At 37.3% G+C, this 20,572-nt stretch overlaps 1 protein-coding gene across 2 annotated transcripts in view; it reads right to left on the reverse strand.

Moving 5' to 3' along the window:
• Positions 1 to 452: 452 nt before the first annotated feature.
• The window catches only part of LOC117607056 (cell adhesion molecule 3-like), a 39,473-nt gene continuing 19,353 nt past the window's right edge, over positions 453 to 20,572 (reverse strand). The window contains exons 4-7 of one of the 2 annotated variants that reach the window (XM_034330269.2): positions 17,935 to 18,070; positions 12,374 to 12,507; positions 7,491 to 7,803; positions 453 to 2,458 (exon numbers count right to left, since the gene is read on the reverse strand). In XM_034330269.2, the coding sequence (XP_034186160.1) occupies positions 2,370 to 2,458; positions 7,491 to 7,803; positions 12,374 to 12,507; positions 17,935 to 18,070 (672 nt within the window). In that variant the 3' untranslated portion in view covers positions 453 to 2,369. Of the gene's footprint in view, positions 2,459 to 3,670; positions 7,390 to 7,490; positions 7,804 to 12,373; positions 12,508 to 17,934; positions 18,071 to 20,572 lie in introns of those variants that run through there. The other variant, XM_034330271.2, reaches the window with a different exon arrangement.

Here is a 20,572-nt window from a genome sequence, read left to right on the forward strand (position 1 = left end):
TATTCATGATGCATAAATAATGCTTTATTCGAATTAACAATGATTCGTTAACCACAAACTTCTTTTTCATAATAAAATTAAAAGATTCTAAATTTCAGGGTTTCCTATTTAACATTATGTGTTTGAAAATAAAAGTGGATCGAAGGGGATGCATGATGGCACGAAATGAAACGATTCTGTGGTCATATCATTATTATTATCATAAATATTCTTTCGTATCGTGACAAGCTGAGGAACATAATGAGCATCGATACCAAAAAATTGGCAAAAATTTGACTAGCCTCTTCTCTGTCTCCTTGACACAACGAAAAAATCATTAAAACTATGCTGCAGACACGCGAAACACCTCTGACACTTTACACTCTCGCTTACATTTATTTCTTAAATCGTCGTGTATACCGATCGGTTCGAAAATATTCTATCGCTCTCGTGCGTTCACCTTCACATATTAATTTCTTTTTTTTTTTTTTTTGGCTAATCTCGAAATTGAAACGCGTCCACCTAACGAACGGTCGCTCGCTTTAGCTACATACGTAGAAACGATGAGGTTGTTTTTTCAAAAATACTTATTACAATTAGAAAATCATGTAGAGTATTATTCAGTCGTTGCGATTCTTAATCGATTAATCCATAAACTAATAGCTAGCACACATCGCTCGTTAATATATAATATACATATACATATATATATATATATATACGATTTCAATCTTTTTTCTTTTTAAATTCTTTCAATCGTCGCGTCTCGTTCAAACAACGACCCAATCAATCGAACCAGAATGAATTTCCTCAAAACGTTTCGAAGTGAAGGAAAACTTAATACCCGTTCGTCGATGTTCCAGGCCGTACGCAACCAGGAAACGCAACATTCCGGCCGGAAGTCGAGGGTAGAGAACGGTAAGCTCGATACACGTGGTATATTCACTGTAAACAGAACGTGACTGCAAATCGCTTTAATCGTTCAGTCGCGTTCGAAGTCGTGTGAAACGCGGCTGATAAATGTATCGAAAGAGGGGAACGCATTAAATTGAACAGCAAACAGGTATTAATTTAATGAAGCGAACGCTTAATGAGCCCCGACATGAACGTGAATCGTAACCCGTGAACGAAATTTCATTTCGTTACAGAATGATCGTTTCTCGTTGACTCTCAAATGATCGAGCTTGTCTCTTTTTTTCAGAACTTTATTTTCTTTCCATTTTCCTCCTTTCTTCGTTAAAATTTTTTTTTTTTTTGTGGCGAGGAGTATTCTTAATATACGAGAAAGAAAAGATGATGTTTTGACATCGTTCCTCGTTATAATACATACAGTATCCTCATCCGTTTCCTCTTCCTCCTCAGAACGCGAGATCCTTGTTGGAAACACGAGAACAGTGGCAACCGCAAAGCGACTACTCGTCGAATATCCGATTCATCAGGTACATCTCCTCGCACACTGTTTCATGTACTTTCAGGCGAACCGAGTGATGTCAGGCTAATCGGGGTACGGATCAAGAGACAGGATGGAGAAATAGGGATTGAGAGCGACGAAGATAGATTATACATATACAGGGCCTTTCAAGAATGATGCACGTTGTTGAAATTGCAATTGTAAATTCCAAATCGAAAGAAATCGAGAAATTCTTCGCCCCTTTACAATTTGAAACTCCTATTAATTCTGGTGTGATTAAATGATTTCAGTATCTTTGGCCATAGCATAATATTTTACCTTCACAAAATAATTTTAATACCGCAATAAATAATCCACTCTAGATTTAAAAAAGTCGAATGACAGGAAATCAAATTTTGGAACTTGATTTTCAAAATTCTAAAGAATCAATGGATAGTCTGCACCAATTTTGAACCAGCCTGTATAATATATCCACGCTAGGTCAGTCGTTTCGAGTTTATAAAAAAGTACGAAAACGAAAGGATCCATCGCTCTTTCTTCGAAACGATACGACGTAAAACGTACTATACGGTTCTATCTACACACTGCAAACACATGTATTCTCGTCGAAAGGAAGCGACATATACGGTCTAATAATAAAATATACCCCGAAACATTCCTCTCTTATTCTCTTTGGTTTCGTCGTTCTTACATCGACATTGGCGGACCACGAGTACCTTTCGTTGATCGTAAAGAGACACGAATCTTATCACCCGACATCCTTTACCATTCACGCTGATCCCGATCGAATTCAGCGTTCGTTTCCAGACATTTCTTCTCCGTGGTTCATCTCGCACCGTGGTCCGAAAAATGGCGCGAAACGTGCGTCGTCTGTCGCCCGAGGATGATCAGATCACACAAAGCGGCCCGGACTTTCTTACAAGCACGTCGATTTATATAAAACAGCTCCAAAGCGCGCGCGTACTTAATTGCGTTACGGTTAACGAATGGCGATCAGAAGAAACGCGAACAGTCCGAGCACCAGCCTCGAAGACGGTAGCCTTGGTTCCGTCCTGGACGAGCCGAGAACTGGAAGCAGAGAATACACAGTGTTCTGCATCGAAAGTTTCATATTTGGTATCGTTATCACCTTTTCTTTAATCAGAGGATCGATGTTGATTGGTGGCTAAATCTACCCAATATATATCCGCGAATAGCGGTTCGTTTAAACAAAACGATTTTCGATGTACCAATATAAATATTATTCCTCCGCACTGTCAAACTAGGCAATGGATCTGGTATCGTACCGATGAAAAATAAATAAAAACATGGAAACAATATTTGTTTCATTTCTTTGCTTACGAACAGGATTATTTTCCTTATTTACAAATTTTTCGAGCAGAAATAAACAGACATAAATAAAAATAAAATTCCCGTCGAACGTTGGTATCGGAGATATCGGAGTAGGATATTACTTGAATGTATGCAACGAGGATACTCAATAATTCTGATGAACGCAAATTATCGTATAAACGACGCGAAATCGTTTGGAAAATGTACGAGGTAATTAGCAACCGTAAGCAAAATGAAAATAAACCGCATCGGTTTGGTAGAAAGGGGAGTGCAATTTGAAATCTTTCGGATAGCAGATAAGAGACGGAAATACGTCGATGGTTCGAACCAAACGATATTCGTCGTTCCACGAATTTTCAGGGAGGGAAGAACCATTCGAATTCTAGCGTGGATAAAATTGTAGATCGATGCTTTTCGTTGAACAACCTTCTCTGGCTGCTTTGGTCGGGGAATAAAGCGATGGAAGCCGGAAAATTCGAGCGCATCGCTTCGGCACCGTTTACGAGAATCTCCTCCTTGCGTGGACGCGCGAAACTTTTGGAATTAATTCGCGCCATTCACCCCGCATACACCCCCGCCACGCCGCTAATATATCCACCGTAGTCAGCGAATATATGGCCGGATGAGAATTGAAAGTAATAAAACCCAGTTTCCTTCGAACATAATAATGCAAAAAATTCGAATCGACGGAGAGAACGCTTCTGCTTTAACAGCCTCGTTTCGGATCTACGAAAGCGGGCTAAAGTTTTGGGCCGTTAGATTATTTTGTTACATTTATGTTGGGCTGAATTTAGTTTAAATTAGAATGACTTTCTAATTAAAATTTATTTTAATTTGACAAGATACTCATTTTTATTCATTAAATCAATTTAATTATTACTATATTAAATGACTTAGTCATTTTGGTAACGAAAATGGTCGAATAATTGCAAGAACTAAGATTTCCATACATTTTTTATATCTTTCCCGTACATTAATAATACAAATTTTAATTTGCTTAGAAAACTGTAATTTCAAATGTTACAAAGACAATACTATATTTTAATTCATATAGCCTGGATTTTACAAATCATGAAAATTAATATTGTATCCTATATCAATATATATATTGTCAAGGAAGTCTTTGATGACCGACAACCATATAGAATGGACCCCCTTGAAATGTCATTTTTATTCGCCACTGTAGCTCATCAAATTTCCTCCCCATCATTCGGCCATCGAGAGGGTTAATGAATTTATCTAACAACCTGTACGAAAAATCTTCATTTTTTCCCCTCCCTTTCGCATCAGCCCGATGAATAATGATTTTCAAGCTATCGACAGGATCACTTTGCCACGCCTGACCCACTAATTAACCCTCGACCGTACCGTGACTCGATTTACACTGACAGTCTCGATCCTGTCACAGGCTCGATCAAATATTATTCAATGCTTTTCGAGCGAATTAACTAACCCGTTGCCGGCGTTTCGGTCACGGTTCCAGGCCTCGAATAACATTTGAACGAACTGCAAGCGAACCGTGACCGTAACTCGACCAATCTCTCTTTCGTTCATCTGCACGTTGAACGCATCCTAATTATAACACGCTGCGTTAATCGTTCGGATCCCCGGGTTTTACAATGCTCATTTTCGTTTCCGGTTAATTTAACAAGTTTCAAAGAGCCCAACCGAGAGGAGACACGCAAACAACGCGGTAAATAAAATAACGACACGTTCGCGGTGATTCGTGCGGCCCCCGTTTAATTATCACTACCCAACCTTTTCTCTCTTGTTATTATTATATATTATAGTTTGTATACTATATTAAACCAGCTATTTATCGTCCCGATTACACGCCACGACAACCGCCATGTTAATTCGTCCGCAAATCTGACCCTGTACATTCGCGTACACTTTGAACCGATGCGACGGAACAATTGTTCCCGGTCTAACGAGCAAATATTTCATTTATCAGATAAGTTACTTTGGTAACGACCGGTCGAGGAAACGAAACGACCAGATGGTTGCAAGCTGGAACGATGAAGAGACGATCACGAATGAAAATCAAGGGAGCTAGAGAAGTTCTATAACTAGGCAAACAGTTAACTCAAATAACGAAACGAAGTTTTTTGCATGCCACGATAGACCGATTCGATCGTGACTCTCGTCCCTCCTTTTTATTCCTTCTACGATGATACGATTTCGATTGAATTGTTCCCATCGTGTTATTGTACAGGATATACCGTAATACGTGTGGTAGATTCACCACAGATAAATAATAAAAAGTGTTCGTATAAACGTTTGTCCTATCTGAGCTTGTCTCTGGATTATAAAACGTTTTTCTCTTGCAGTAATTGCTTTGATAAACTAAGCTCTTTACTCGGTGCTTGATATTTCAAACATACTAGTCTGACTTTACGACCGCACTATATTTCTTCCTCCAACTACATACCAAAAAATGCATTGTAATTCAGAAACGAGATCAGATAGAACAAAAGTTTATATGAACTTTTTTATTATTTATATGTATTAAATCCTCCACTGAAGTTACGTTCGCGTATTACGTGAAGGATCCTGATATACCATGAGGTTTTCTTCCTCCTTGCACTAATAATTTTGTCAAACTAAGCTCTTCAATCAGTGCTTCATATTTTAAGTATGCACCGAACACACTAGTCTGATCGATTTTACGACCACGCTATATCTACTCCTTCAACTATACACCAGAAATTGCACTGTAACTCGGAAACGAGATGAGATAGAACAAAAGTTTATACGAACTTTTTTTATCGTTTATGTATACTGAATCTACCATTGAAGTTACATTCACGTATTATATGAAACTGATACACCACGAGGTTTGTTCCTTCTTTATAGCTTAGCGCACAACGATACCATCGATCATCGCGTCGTTATGAAATCGAAATTCCTTGGTCAGATAAGCGTGGCTCACTTGACGTCAAATAATCCGAAGCCGCAGCAAATAATCGTGGAATGCGTCGGGAATTATCCTTGCCGCAGGCTCGGATTACCTGGCGTGAAACGAATTATTTGATGGCCTGCCGAGCTATTTGACGTTAACCAGGATAATTCGGCTGGTCAGATTATCCGAACCGCGGGCCAGACAAACAGTCGGATATTCAGGTGACCGCAGCCTCGTTTAGAAGGAGGAATAGAAAAAAAAGAGGAAGAAATTAGGTAACTTCGTTTGGTTGATTTCATTGGTCGAGCGATTAGTTGGCCCGTTAACGAGGAGACATTCGTTTTCGTCCAACTTTTCAGCATTCATTGATCGAATAATATTCTTTTACAGCATTTTACATCCGATTTCAAAAATGCACGGATGTTATGAAAATATGATTGAAAGGATTCGAGAGATTCCAGTTTATACATTTTTATCTCGACTTCTCTTTGAGTTACAGCTACCACGATAATGGCAATGTTTTACAAAAGTTAATTAGCCAATTACCAATTTCCACCCATAATTCAGTACCTATTGAAAAGACATTTATTCCTAATTAGCTCTAAATACAAAGGTAGCTCATCAATCTGAGACATAATTAATTTTAATAACCCAAGAATACCTACCAGAGTAGCACACTTATTCAGACAGCTATTTGAAAATTTACTAACAATTGCAATGCTTCTCTTCGCCTGTTTAATAATTCCCTAACTATTATTCATCAGTGCATAATTCTTGATTTATTAAAACTTCGTTCTCGTATTTGATTTCATTTGTAAATAATTTCACTATATCAAAAGGAGTATTATTATGAAGTTGTAAAATAATATAAATTAATACACCTCTATTGTAATTCTACAAACAAATATACTATTGTTAATTTTATATGAAAGGGTTAGACAGGGTGAATTTGAAGTTTACCTGTGCTGTACGTTATGATTTTAAATGTTCAGAGATACGTTTTATTTATAAAGTCGCTTTTAACCTTCGCAGAAATGGCACGTATCGTTGCCTCGTGTTCCATGACCCTTGAACTTAAAAAATGGAACACTGTGAGGTGAATTAATTAAAAACAAGAAGTACACAAGAACGAGATGCTTAAACAGGACAATCGATACTCCGATGTTTAACGAAGGTATACAAATCTTATATTCAGGGTATGTAAAAATAAATGAATTTTACCCAGGCTTTCGCTCCAGATAAACAAGAATAATTTACACGATTACCTTTTACTCATCTAAATAGGCTGTATTATCTTCGACGACTTTCTTCTATCGTACAACGAGGTCATTGGGATCTTTCGTGCAAAATTGTGTCGACTTAGCCTTAAAATACAGTACAGCTTCGAGAGTCCTTCGAATATCGATGTTTCTGAAGAGATGATAATTTATTGGACAGAAAGGTGGCTACTAAGGCATAGTCTCTCGATTTAACTTTCAATCCTTCTATTAGGTAATTTCTAACAAAACGACTATTTTGCTAATTGTTCCATTAAATTACCTTGGGTTTATTTCCAGGCGAAGCTAATTTTCCTAACTATAAATTCCTTTGTTAGAATCTATGATTTTATTATAATAAACTTTGTCGAATATAATAAATCTTATTTTGATAAGTAAAGATGTTATTTAGGGTTGAGTTTAGTTTAAATATGAAATTAAAAATACTTAGAATTCTTTACTGAAGTTTGGAGAAAACCGGAGATAGCGCCAAAATAGCAGACAATTACCTAAACATAATTTAATTATAAAATAATTTCATCTTCCTTTCACCAATAAAATTTTCTATAGAACCTACAATTAAAAATATATGATAGCAAACTTTCGTTACCTTTAACTCCGACATGACCGTCAGGTTTCTTTTGGCCAGTTTGAAAGTTCGGTGGTGGTTGGAGATAGTTGATGCCGACGATTGTGGCGGCTGGCTCGTAATGTATCACCCTGGGCCTGTCCTCTTCGGCGCTGACCTCGGTACTCTTCCAGTAAATGTCGTATATCGAGGCGCTGCAGCGTATCTTCATTTTGCCGGTCCTAGTGGCGAAGTGTTCGTGCGTAACGAGAAACTGAAGTCCGATCTGGGAGATCTGCCACTCCGATTCGTTCGTGTCGAGGGGGCTGTACGTGCGGACGTGCGGCTTCAGCGGCTGTGGCAACGGAACGTGGATGGTGGTGGTTGTCGTACGGGTTTATGCTCGAGGAATCCTGGCGAACCAGCATTAAAATCGGCCAACTCCCGCTGGAGTAGACGACTTAATTTCGATAATTAATTCTCGCCGAGTTTAAAGCCGGCCGCCCAGTGCCGTTTTACACGACAAATTTCCACGATTAGTCGAACGATCCGAGCGCGGAGTTCACTAATCGCCGCGAGCGTATCCGCGTAATTCGGCTCGTTCAATGTTTCAAAGATCATCGTCCTAATCCTTTGCGGTCTGTTTTTCACCGATCCAACGAAACTTACCGGGCTCGGTTCGATTTTAGACAGAGAAATAGCTTTAAAATCTACTATCCGTCTTTGCAGAGTTACTATATCACGATGTAATTGCTCTCGATTTGTTCTCTTTTTATTACTAGTAGAATTTCATTTTCATTCGAAATAACACAATGGCATTTATAATATTAAGGCTACAAATTAATTGGATTGATAATTACTATTTTAAATTTGAATATTTTCCCGAGCTTCTGTACATTTGAAAAGTGGTACGAAAATATAATGAGAATAATAATTACTTCAATAATTGGAATTACCATCATTTTTAAAAAGTATATCTTCAGTTAAAAAAATGAAAAGCCGCAGAATTCATTTCTATATATTCAATATTTTTGATTTTTCACAAAAAAACTGATTGTAGAGACTCTCAGAAAATGATTGATAAAAAACTTGTATAAAAAGCAAAAAGAATTTTTAAAATTAAGTTTCAAGCGTGTTAATTAACCAGTAACAATAATCAATCAATCGGGACTGATTCTGATTATCGAATCCACGATTGCTGTCGATTTTATTCATCGCGAAACAAGCTTTTGAAATTGAATAAAAACTTGAACGAATCTCGTTAATTTAGCCGATAAAATGTTTCAATTGCCAAAGCTTCGATCTGATTGATAAAAGTAAATTAAAAACGGATGTAAAGCAGCCTAAATGCTCGAGAGCACAAAGTGCTTATCGACGATACGTTATTCGAAATATTCAAAGCAATGACTACGAGTTATTATTTTAAGCAGATTTCAATGAAAACGATCTGGACACCCGTTTCAAACACAAAGGATAAAGGGACAATATTGTACAAAACTTGGACTAAAAGCCAACGGTAACATAAATACACGTACCGGTAACGTGTGCCAGACAGAGTGTTTCAGTTGCAAAAGATAACAAAATTTATAGCAAATGTTTGTCCAAACTTCGATGCTGTTCGCGGACACGGCAAGACCGCAAAGGATTAACGATCGGGGCTGTTACGTTGAAATCCCTTCATTTTGTACCGTGAAGAAAATTGATCTATCTTACAGTAACAACATCCTGTAACACGTTTCACAGATACCCAAGGAAGTTTGCTGTTTCCTTTTATTAATTATCTAATTTCAAGTACGAGGCTACTTACTCTGGAAGGAGTTAAACATAGAGCCTCGAAGCAAACCGAAAGATAAACAGTTTCTTCCTTTTCGCCCTTTTGCGCTCGTAAAACTGGCGAAAGAATCGATTCTCGAGTATGTACCCGATTTTTGAATAACAATAACTATTTCATCGATAAAGTTGAGTTTCGATGGTTCCTCTCGAACTTTTCTCGCCTGATTTACATTCTATTTTTGTTCCTTTTTCTTTTGTTCTTTTTTACGACATGATTTTTGAAATGCATATAGTTCATTGTGTAGATAGACGAGGGAGAAAAACTCGTTCATAAGGTAGCGTCGCGTAACTTTTCGCTACGAAATCGAATCGGCATGGTTCAGTTGCAGCCGGAACATGGCTATTCATCGCGGAGAACAGGTGTCCAAAAATCGACCCCGTGAAATATTTTACCGTGAAACAATGCCGCCACTTCGATCTATATCACGAAAATGTAATTTTCAATCGCTACTGGGATTCTCTGCAGCAGAATGTTCCATCGGTTTTTCGGAAAACTTTTGTAGCTGTATTTTATGACTGAAAATAAGTCCAATTAAATAGGAAAATTAAATAAATGTTTAATCAGTGCAGTGATTGACGTTGCACGTCGTTATAAATTTAAAACAATTGAGCAATTCAAGGAAATGGAACATTGATGGAAATTTTTAAATAATAGATAGAGTAATTATTTAAGATACGGTTGAATCAATTTTCAATTCTAATTTTTCACTTGTTTCCTTGAGTAAATTATGTATATTTGCGATTAAATCGAGCTTCTTCAGAAAAATGGCGATGTCTTGACCGCCCCTCCCACCGGTTTTCCGGATTCCCGACCTCTCCTGTAAGTTCCCTCGGGTTCTCGGCTTCTGAAGTTCCGGGGTGCTTTACATCGTTATTGTTAAATAACTCTATACTTTTTATTAGCAGTGTACATTTTTTTCAGAAATATTGTTAACCCCGCTTGTAATAATTGAAGCATCGATAAGAGTTTATTGATATTTGAACAATAATGAAAATGTTAAACCAACGTAAAAAGAGCAACGTCAATTGTTTCATTTGTTTTAAGCTATTCAAATTAACGATAGCCTTTCTTGAATGTAGTTTCGTGTTTTGAGAATGGGCCAGTCGTTTGATCAGCTGAATAAATGTGGCCGTTTTTCGTTGGAGTAAAAAATAAAATGGAAAAAGTTGGAGTTTCGAGAGAATGTGAAGGTAGAATGTATAGGCAGCTGGATAAATTTTACCGGAAGAAATTATGGGGTTGAAGAATGACAGGTTAATTGGATTGTTCAATGAAGCTTGGATCAGGTATCTGGTTTTTTATAAAAAAATTACCCTTCTAATTCAACTGTTCTGCTTGCTATCGAGGTCTTTTTCATATCAAATAACTGGTTTTATTTCGAGTGTACTTACATTAACTATTATTTTAATTGTTATAAATTAATAATTATGAATTTGCAATTTTGACCCAATATTCATCGCTATGCTGAATAATTGTTCTATTATCCCAGATATCGATGAAAAACGAAATCCTTGATAAGCAAAAATGTTCTCCGATTCGATATCGAGGGTGGAAGAGAAAATGAAACCATAATGAATTGAGTTCAATCAAATTCTAGTCGGCCAACTTGAACGCGAACAAACAAAAACGCGTTAACCTATTTTCTGCCATAATTCAAGCCCGTTTCCTCTACACCTAACCCGGTGCACTTCAATCTCTTCGTTCAATTCCGTTATATATCGAGGATAAAAATAAAGAAAAGGAAGGCAGTATTGCATGCAATAAAGCAAACATAGGTACATATACCCCAGGTATACTACGACTGTTAATTCAATCTCCTAAATTCGATCCGACTTGGAACAACATAAACAAAACTGGACCGGACAAATCGAATATCCGGAAGCCGGTAGCCGAGGATTGTGTGCAAGAAAACGCGTTAAGCCGTCCGACTCTATATAATTCACCCTGCTTTTCCTACCCATCTCGAGCTACCGGTTCTATATTCAATCTCTTAACTCGATTTCATTCGACACCGAGGTAAAACGAAGCGGAAAGGCAGTGTTCGCGGGTTTCGCATAATGAATCCACCTCTACCCTCTTCAACATCGCAACAAGGCGTACCTGAAAACGAGCAACAACCACGATTCTCGAAAGCTCGATCCTCGAAATCTCAAACACGAATCCCTAATTGTTCGGAGCTGTGTAGTAGATGCTTTACGCCTCCACCATTGCCACCCCATTTCTATTCCTTCGAGGAACGATAGGGTGTTCCGAGCGCAAAAAGGTTTGTTAACTGATTACGTGTTACAACTTCGGATGGGATCAAGCTCAATGTGCATTCGTAAATCTGAAATGTTTCGTTATGACCAGTCATGAAATATTAATATAAATAACTAAAAGAATAAAAAGAGGAAGCTAAGTAGTGTACAGTACTTTCTTTCTAAATTAATATCAATATTAATATTTTTAAAATTAAAACTTTATGAATTATCATTTTTTATCTTCCTCTACATTAAAGGAATCTTCTTTCACACACCTCGATTTCCTCAAAGGAAATCTATTCTTTCTCAGTACTGTACATGAAATGTATTTGGTATACAGTCGTGATCAAATCAGACTTTTCCAGGAAAAATGGTGATATCCCGCATTCTCACCCTATCCTGTCGACAGACCTCGGAAAAATGACGATATAGGGGAGAGAACCCGTGTATATAAGTCTGTGGCTTATCATCACTTACACCACATAAACATTTATCTGGGAAAATTTAAATATTTACTTTATTATTCGTACTTCTCAGTTATATACTAAATTGTATAAAATTATATCATCTTTCCCTCTAAATTATTTTTTGACAATTCTTCCTTTCCCTATATCGTCATTTTTCCCAGGGAAGCCTACTTTGCTCGATGTTAATTTACTTTTTTCTGCAATTATTCTATTAGAAATTAAAAAAAAAATAGTTAACCGTATAATCTGTCTTAAATTCTTCTGTACAGAACCTATGGAAGCCTGATTTAATCACGAATGTACACTCGATCCGAACCGTGTTTACAGGAAACGGTCAACATGCATCACCACGATATATCCCGGGTGTAATAAGCAAAATCATACTTGTCGATCGTTGATGTACCAGGTGAGATTGGCCGCGGGTTTGCTCCGTCCGCATGTGCAGTTCAAACGTAACACATCGTTGATCCGGTATTTGCTCCTTAACCCGTGTATCGACGGATCTTGAGAGGGTAATTCTGCGGAACAAGAGACGTCAGGTACACACACGAGCGGAAATATGCGAAGCATGTTCGAAACGCCGCCTTTGACGTTCGAACGATCTGTGCGCCATTCTACATGGTACGAGATATATACACGTGTTTGTTCGCGATATTCGGGACCGGAGGCGGGGATTGGAAGTTTTCAAGATTCCCGGATGCACAGGCGTATCCCGATACTCGCTCGCTGATGAAAAATTCTTCTTTTATGCCTGGCAATTCGCGCTCGCCCACCCCATCGCGTTTCGATACTGGAATAATGCATTCGTAAGAGAGACGCCGATCCCTCTGTCAGCCTCTCTGAAAAATAGTTCCGGCGAGGCGTTTTCCAGCCAGGCGTTTGATGTTCCAGTGTACCGCGTCAACTACGGGATACATTTTACTTGACACTGCGCTTTCTTTGACGTAACGACGTAATTACATAGATTTTAAAAGGATACAGGATAAGAAAAAGCTGCGAGTTAACGGGGTAGTTCTTTCGAGGAAGATAAGAGAATTGGTTAAATAACAGATTCCTCAGCTCGTTTCCTTTATTCTTCCTTCTATTCTGTTGCTTTTGAAACGCGCCAGAGACTTTCGAGTCATTGTTTCTTTCACGTATGCTCGAGTTTCGAGAGACTATGCATCCCGGAAAAATGTTAGTTAATACTATGGCTCTTACGTGGAAGTAAGGGAGACGTCTAAGCAAAGAATTTGTGTATGTTTCGGAGGGATTCTAGGAAAATTTGAGTTGATGCGGTTCTAGGATGAAGATAAGAAAATCCTCTAAGATTTAGAGTTTAAGTAGTAGATTCTTGAGTGTTTCCTCCCCCTTGTTTTCTTCGTAACACTTTGAAACTTAGAGAGACTTTAAAGTAGTTATTTTCCCTAACACTTGCTCGTATTTTAGAAGGTTATGCATTTCAGATAAATTTTAATTGATATTATCGTTCTTTCGGGGCAATAAAAGTGTTTAAAAAATTGAGTTAATTCTGTGATAAATATTACGTTTTTCTGTCCTTCAACAGCACTGTTTTTGCTAAACGAAAAACGAGCGTTTTTCGGTCGCAGAAAATTTCATATTTCTAAATTCTCCCCTGTAATTATATGGAGACAATGATAAAGCATGAAAAAAAGGAAAAAAGAAACGAAGAGATTTTTTATCATACCAGTAAACTCATGTTCTTTCGATGTTTTATCGGCGATGGTGTTCGAAATATAAATATTAAAAGTGTTTCTGTACGAGAATTCTTTCGCGAAAGTTTCATATTGCCTCCCTTGGGGATTTTTCCCGTACGAGTTCCGGGAAACGAAGGACCGAGGAAAGTTCCGTTCCCGCGGACCAACAAATTCTGATTCTTTCGAATGTATTCGCGCGTGAAACGCGATACGACCGGCGGAATTAGAAACAAACTCTTTATACTTAACACCTTGCGGCTCGCATTTGCAAATATTACCATTGCTTCGATCATTTTTCATGGTTCATGCAATTTTAAAAATCGCACCCGTTTTCGAACAGAATTTTAGGAAACAACAGATGCGAGATTTAAAAGATACTATACTTGTATATTTTTGCAAGTGCATCGATGCGTGTACATTTAACAACTGCATTATTTTGTAAAGTGAAATTGCATTTCCTTCCTTCTTTGTAGATTCATTTTTTGGAACATTTTAAATTTTAAAAAAATTGTAAAAATCAACAATTCATGAAATATTTTAAATTGAGAATTGAGATATTTCGTGTGAAAATGTTGGGATTAGTATAAAATAATTTTTTGAATTTTAATTTTGAGAGCTGCTTTCAAATTTTCTATATGCTAATAAAAAGGAACACTCGTCAAAGATTTTTTTTAATTCTCCATCATAGCAAATTTGCATCAGAAGCAGAGTGTCAATCAATGCTAGCTAATTGAATTTCAAATAAACCACATTTCCTGACCCTCTAAATTCTAAATAGATGAATATAGAAATCTTAAACAAATTATCTTCTCTATAATTTATTTATTTTTATTATATTTTTAAATAAAACACACTTCCTATCTCTCTGAATAAATAAATCTGAAGGTCTATAAATACGCTAAATATTTACGTGGAAAGAGATTCATTGATTTTCTAGCAAAATGGAATTTAGATACCGTGCAATACAGGCCATCGATCGTAAATTTGAGACCGTCCCTTAATGAATCGAAAACAGATTACTTTATGAAAATTCAATAATTTCTGCACAAAGCTTCTCGTAAAGCTCGAATGTTCTGCTCCTTATTAAACGGCCGGAATGTTGCAGTTCATTAGTCCTGTTTTCGTTTAAATAATTACTTTTCGACCGCATAATAGTCTGCACCGTTTCACCCATTCCCTCTGTTAATATTTCAATTAGACTTCCTAAACTCGTTACATTACCTCAATCCGAAATTCTTCATTCTCGAATCGACGGGAAAGATGATTTTATCGATAAATCCTGTTCCCTTGGTTTCGTTGGTTAATCGATAGAAAAGTTACTAACGAGGAATTTAACGATGCCGTAAAATGGTCATTAAAGCATAATTCCAGAGAAACAAATGGCAATTACGTACAACTTGATGCAATAAACTAGCAATTTCAATAAAATTTTCATCTCTATAGAGTTTGAAAATACGTACAATAATCGAACAGTTGTTTTCTTTCATAATTTACAATCAATGTTATTTTTAATTAAAATCTTTTGAAAAATTATTTTCATAACTGTGAATTCAAATTTGATCGTTTGTCACTCGGTTTAATTATACATCCGCGGACTTCGTCGTTAGTTTTCGAAAGTGTTGGTACGCGTTTAAAAATTTGTCAGTCCGCGGAAAAAATTTATTCGCGGCCGCGCGACGCTTTATTGCAAGCCCCTCGTTTCTCCGTTTTTTATTGTTTAATCTATGCGAAAAATACAGACGAGGAATTTAACGGCCCCATAAAGTGCTCATTAAAGTATTATTCTACTCGAACAAACGGTAATTATCCGCGAATGGATTCTGTAAAATAGTTATTCCCTTCGTCTTTTTGCTTACTCTGATTATTCAGAACGTAACAATAAGAGAGAGAGAAAGAGAGAAACCCTATACAAATTAACAATCCATACCGTACTTACGCTGCATTAAAAACATATTATTCTAGAATGCCCCCTACGTTTATGCTTTATATTAAACGTTTTGTCTGTTGATATTTTAATCGCGACCTTTAGGAAAGTTGCAACTGAAGTTTCCTCGCCCAACAAAAGGGACGATTTCAAATTCTAATGATCGTTATACCTCCTCGATTTCGTCGCTTCAACGTTCCTCGACTTATTCTACATAAACAAGCTGCAATTACGTAAATAAGATACGATAAAATGGTAATTTAGACACCGTTTTCGATCACTTTAAAATTGTTTTTTTTTAAAGATTGTGTAGTTGTTTCAGGGGTGTGCAGGTACTTGAAAATTCAAGTCAGTGTCAAAAATTTTTTTGAATTCAAGTGAAATTTCGAGAACCAAATATCAATTAGGGATTCGAATTCGATTCGAGTCCTAAAACTTAAATACATCCAATTATACACGATAATATATGAAAACACTTTGAACCTGAAAAATTTGAGATAAGTGCTTCGAATGCAATTACAGGTACCCGAACTTTTGAAGTCCCGTCCGAGTCGATCCGACCCGACCCGACCCGACCTGAAACTCGAGTACTCGCATACCCCTAAGTTGGTCTCATTTATTATTTATAAAACAGCTGTTAATCTAACATCATAATTGATCGCACGGTGTAAACTAAATTATCCATAATTCATTCGAATCTATAATCTTGTCATCCAATGTTTTCCTCAAATAAATGGTAATCGAATAAATATAGATACGATAGAATGATAATTAAACTGGCCTTGTGATACTCTGTGTTTAACATGCACATAAACAGATGGCTTCAAATTTGACATATTACACGGTATTCAGTGAAAATCCAATTCTCGTTGTTCAACGTTATTCAATTCACACAAATACGTAGCAATTACATGAAAGTGGACACTCCGGTCTAATTTTAGACTCCATTTCTCACTAGATTATTTATAGGATACACTAAGTACACTATGCAACACCTTTAATATTTAATCACAGTAGAATGACAAACTAACAAGGTTTCAATCTTCTAAATTTGATTTTGAAATTAATCAATTTATTTGAAACACACCATATTTCTTGTGTCTGATTTCAGATTTGCTATCAAATGAACTTTTAGATTTTCTATCAAATAAATTCCTAGAATTTAAATGAAATAAAATGATTAAATACCTTCATTTTGGGCAATTGTCAAAACAATTCGAAACTTTTATGATATCAGATTGTTATAAAAATCAGCAAAATCATTTAACACGAAACAAGTTAATCAGTTTCAACCCTTCATATATAGAATAGATTTTTATCGATTCATGGGATTGAAATTTAACAAATCTAAATCTTATTTATAGTTCAAAAAATAAATTTAATATTTGAATAGAACACGACTGAAATTAATTAATTTATTCCATATTAAATGGTTTTGTTGATTTTTATAACAATCTGATAACATAAAAGTTTCGAATTGTTTTGACAGTTGTCCAAAGTGTCTAATAATTCTATTTTATTTTATTTAAAATATTATATATATATCAACTGAATTCTTACATATATATGCCTCTGATATAAAAAATTTCGTGCCTAATGACCCGCGTAATTTATCGTTCAACGAGCAGCAAGGTATTACAAAAAGAAAAAAGGAAAGATCTACTTCTTAATCGTTCTCCACCTTACTGGTGGTGGTCGAAAAAGCAAACGAATTACCGAAATAAACTGGCGGCAGTCAGCGGGTTCGATAGAGATAAAAAGGAAGCAAAAGGCATCGAGGGGTAGCTTCAATCCCCTGTACATCTAAGACACCTAATTCCCGTTCATTCCGCCGCGTATACCCGCAGTATTATCTTCGGCTCGGTCCACAGCGATTCGCGTAAGCTCTTAAGTCCACCAAGCCGGCGGCGCGGCGGCTGGCATTAATTCGCAGTTCGAAAACGGCTGCAAGCTAACACTGTCGACCGGCTGCGTGACATTCAGCCTCGTGTACAGTCGAGAAGATTGCCTTTGAAAGCTAACAAGAGGCGATACCACTTCTCACACGTGTGTTCCAATCGCTACGCTACTATTGTTCTCGTTAAGAAACAGTGAAATGATCAATTGTTATGCATTGCTTTTCACAGCCGACAGACAATGACGTTTTAGTTTTTGTGAACCATTCGAGCTAAACGAAAAGTCATGTACATATCTATAGCTAACGCGACAGTCATGATATTAAAAGAAAAAAAAAAGAAGAAAAAAATATCGCGTCGCAGTAATAACAATTTAGTATCGTTATTTATGGAAACACGAGCCATGCACGAGTAGCAGCGTTTTCTTACCAACGACGTTCATGGTGGCATAAACGATGGCCGTGTGGAAGGAAGGCGCATCCGCCGACACCTCGCAGCTGTACACACCAGCCGCGTCCAGCTCCAGGTTCATCAGCGTCACCTGGGTCGCGTTGCTCTCGGATTTCTGCAACAGAGAAACACACGCATATAGAGCCGTCCTTCATCTTCCTCGATGAATCTACCGGGGATTTATCACCGGCACAACCACAGAGTGGCATGCATGGAGTATGAAAAAAAAAAAAAAAAAAAAGAAAAAACTAGGGGAAGAGAGAAGAACAACGGACAACCGCAAGCATCGATCAATCGACCGGAAGACAAAGGACAGGCCGCATTGTTTCATCGCCAGGCAAACGAACGTCGAAACAAGAAGAAGCTAACGTTGGACCAACGATGAGTACCTCCTTGGTGATATTGATTGGGGCACTGGGTGTCACTCTCGGCTGCGAATACCAGCCAACCTGGCAAGCTCGCGAACTGCACCGAGCACCCTTTTTGGCGCAGTTTACGAGCGGAATTACGCGTTCTCGTAACTGGCCGCGGGTAGCACCGGTTACCGCGGAACTCTGCGACACAGAGCGATTTATTCGAGCCCGTTCCACCAGGCCGCGAGAACTTGCCCGGGTTAACACCGGTACAACAACGGGCCATGCTTTAGCGGGAGGTGTAACACGGGTTTAGAAGGATTTAGCTGGACCGATGAAAAAGTGACGCCGCTTCTTGCGACTAGCGCGTTTACGTTGCCTGTATATTAGGGCGGGTTTCCAGTGAAACGATCCCCGCGTCCGGGTTAACGGGTTCACCGAGATACGACGGCCGTATATGAGCTGTATCGTGCTGCGAGATCGAGACCCCAAGAACTTAATAAGGGGAATTGTAAGGATGATAGTAATCTGGGAGTGACGTTAGTGAATAAGGTAGACGGCTATGAAATTCTTATTTACCTCAAATATTCTTGCGAAGATGTGTAAGACTTAGGCTTTAGGTTACAGGATTTAAGACTTCCAACTTATTGTTAGCAATTTTCTGAGACTTAACAATTTTTTCTATTGTTCACTTACTTTTTGCATTATGGTTCTTTATAGACATCTACGACTCGTCCGTAGAGTCGGCGACGCATGGGACTTAGACTTTAGGCTGTAGGACTTTAGACACCCAACTTAGAAATTTGATAAACTTATGAACCTTAACTAGGGCTTTTGGGATTTAAGATTTCCAGTTTTGAAATTTTATGGAACTTGAAAATGTTTCTCATCATTTACTCACTCCCTGCACTACCCGCTTCTATACAAGATATACATGTACCAAGGATTCGTCCAGAGAGTCGGCGACGCACGGTACTTTGAAGACTTTGGACTGAAGAACCTAAGACTTCCAACTTAGAAATTCTTACCCTGGGTGCTACTCTTAAACAGAGAGTTTCTTTTTTGTTTGAAGTTCACTCTACGAGAGTTGAATTATTCCTTATCTTATCGAAACAGAATTTAACAAAATACGAAATTCTACGAGTAAGTTTTCACATTAAACACCCCATTTTGAGTGGATCACTAATGACCTCACGATACCTCAATAAACAGAAGCATTTATTGCTTAATCTTTTGCGGTGAATTAAACTAATAGAAACGTTTTTATTGGCTCAGCTAGTAAATGGGATATAACCAGATTAATTAATTTTGTATTCGCAACTGGTGGAAGCGTTTAATACTATCGGTTACAGTTCACTTGCTAACTAAATCAATTATGACGCTTTGTAATAATAATCTAGTTTCGATTACCACGCGAGCTGTAACAGAATCAATTAATTTTGTATTAGGAATACGTTTGATGCATTACAGTTTGTAAAACTGTACAATAATCGACAAGGAAATTAATGTGAAACAAGAATTGAACCCTATCCAGCGATATTAGCGTTCGAGAAATTCTCTTACATTGCGTTATGGGTCCCTATAGGCGTCCAATTAAGTTTGCTCGGTGTAAGCCATTTAACTATGCTCCAGCAACGAAACTTTCCTTACTATTGAATATTGTATCGTAATTTTTGAATTAGATTTCAGACCTGATTACTTGTTCCGATCGCTTGAAACGTGCTCGGCATTCGGTATTCCGAAAGAAGGAGACATGTAAAGCTTTTCATTCGTCAGTTGCAATAAAGAGGATAAATCAGCTCCGATCGCTGTCAATGAAAACTCGATACGCTTGGAAAATTTAATTTCACGTCGGTCTTGGTTTATTTCTGCGGACGTACTTGTTAAAAATTCAACTTTTCATGACATCATCTCACCGAAATAGAGTCTATTCAAATCGCTATAATTTATTAGGCAGTACATTTCCTAAATCAAATATACGATTACCGAGTGAACATCTTGTAATTGATTTTTCAGAACTCGAAATCGGAGCTTTATGCAAATATACAGTCTGACCTGGTAATATTTGCAGCTGTTATTCATAATAAAGTTATTGAAAACTAATGGCAAATAGTGGATCGTGTGAAGTATTGATGAGTATGGGTTGAGATACGATAACCAATCGCAATGTTCCCAAGCAATCGATAGATTTTGCCTGAAAGTCAGAACATGTTAATTAACCGTGTTTCGAGTTCCATTAAAAATTTCAAACTTCATTATCCTTC

The sequence above is a fragment of the Osmia lignaria genome, chromosome 2 (genome assembly GCF_051020975.1).
Source record: "Osmia lignaria lignaria isolate PbOS001 chromosome 2, iyOsmLign1, whole genome shotgun sequence".
Taxonomy (NCBI): Eukaryota; Metazoa; Arthropoda; class Insecta; order Hymenoptera; family Megachilidae; genus Osmia; species Osmia lignaria.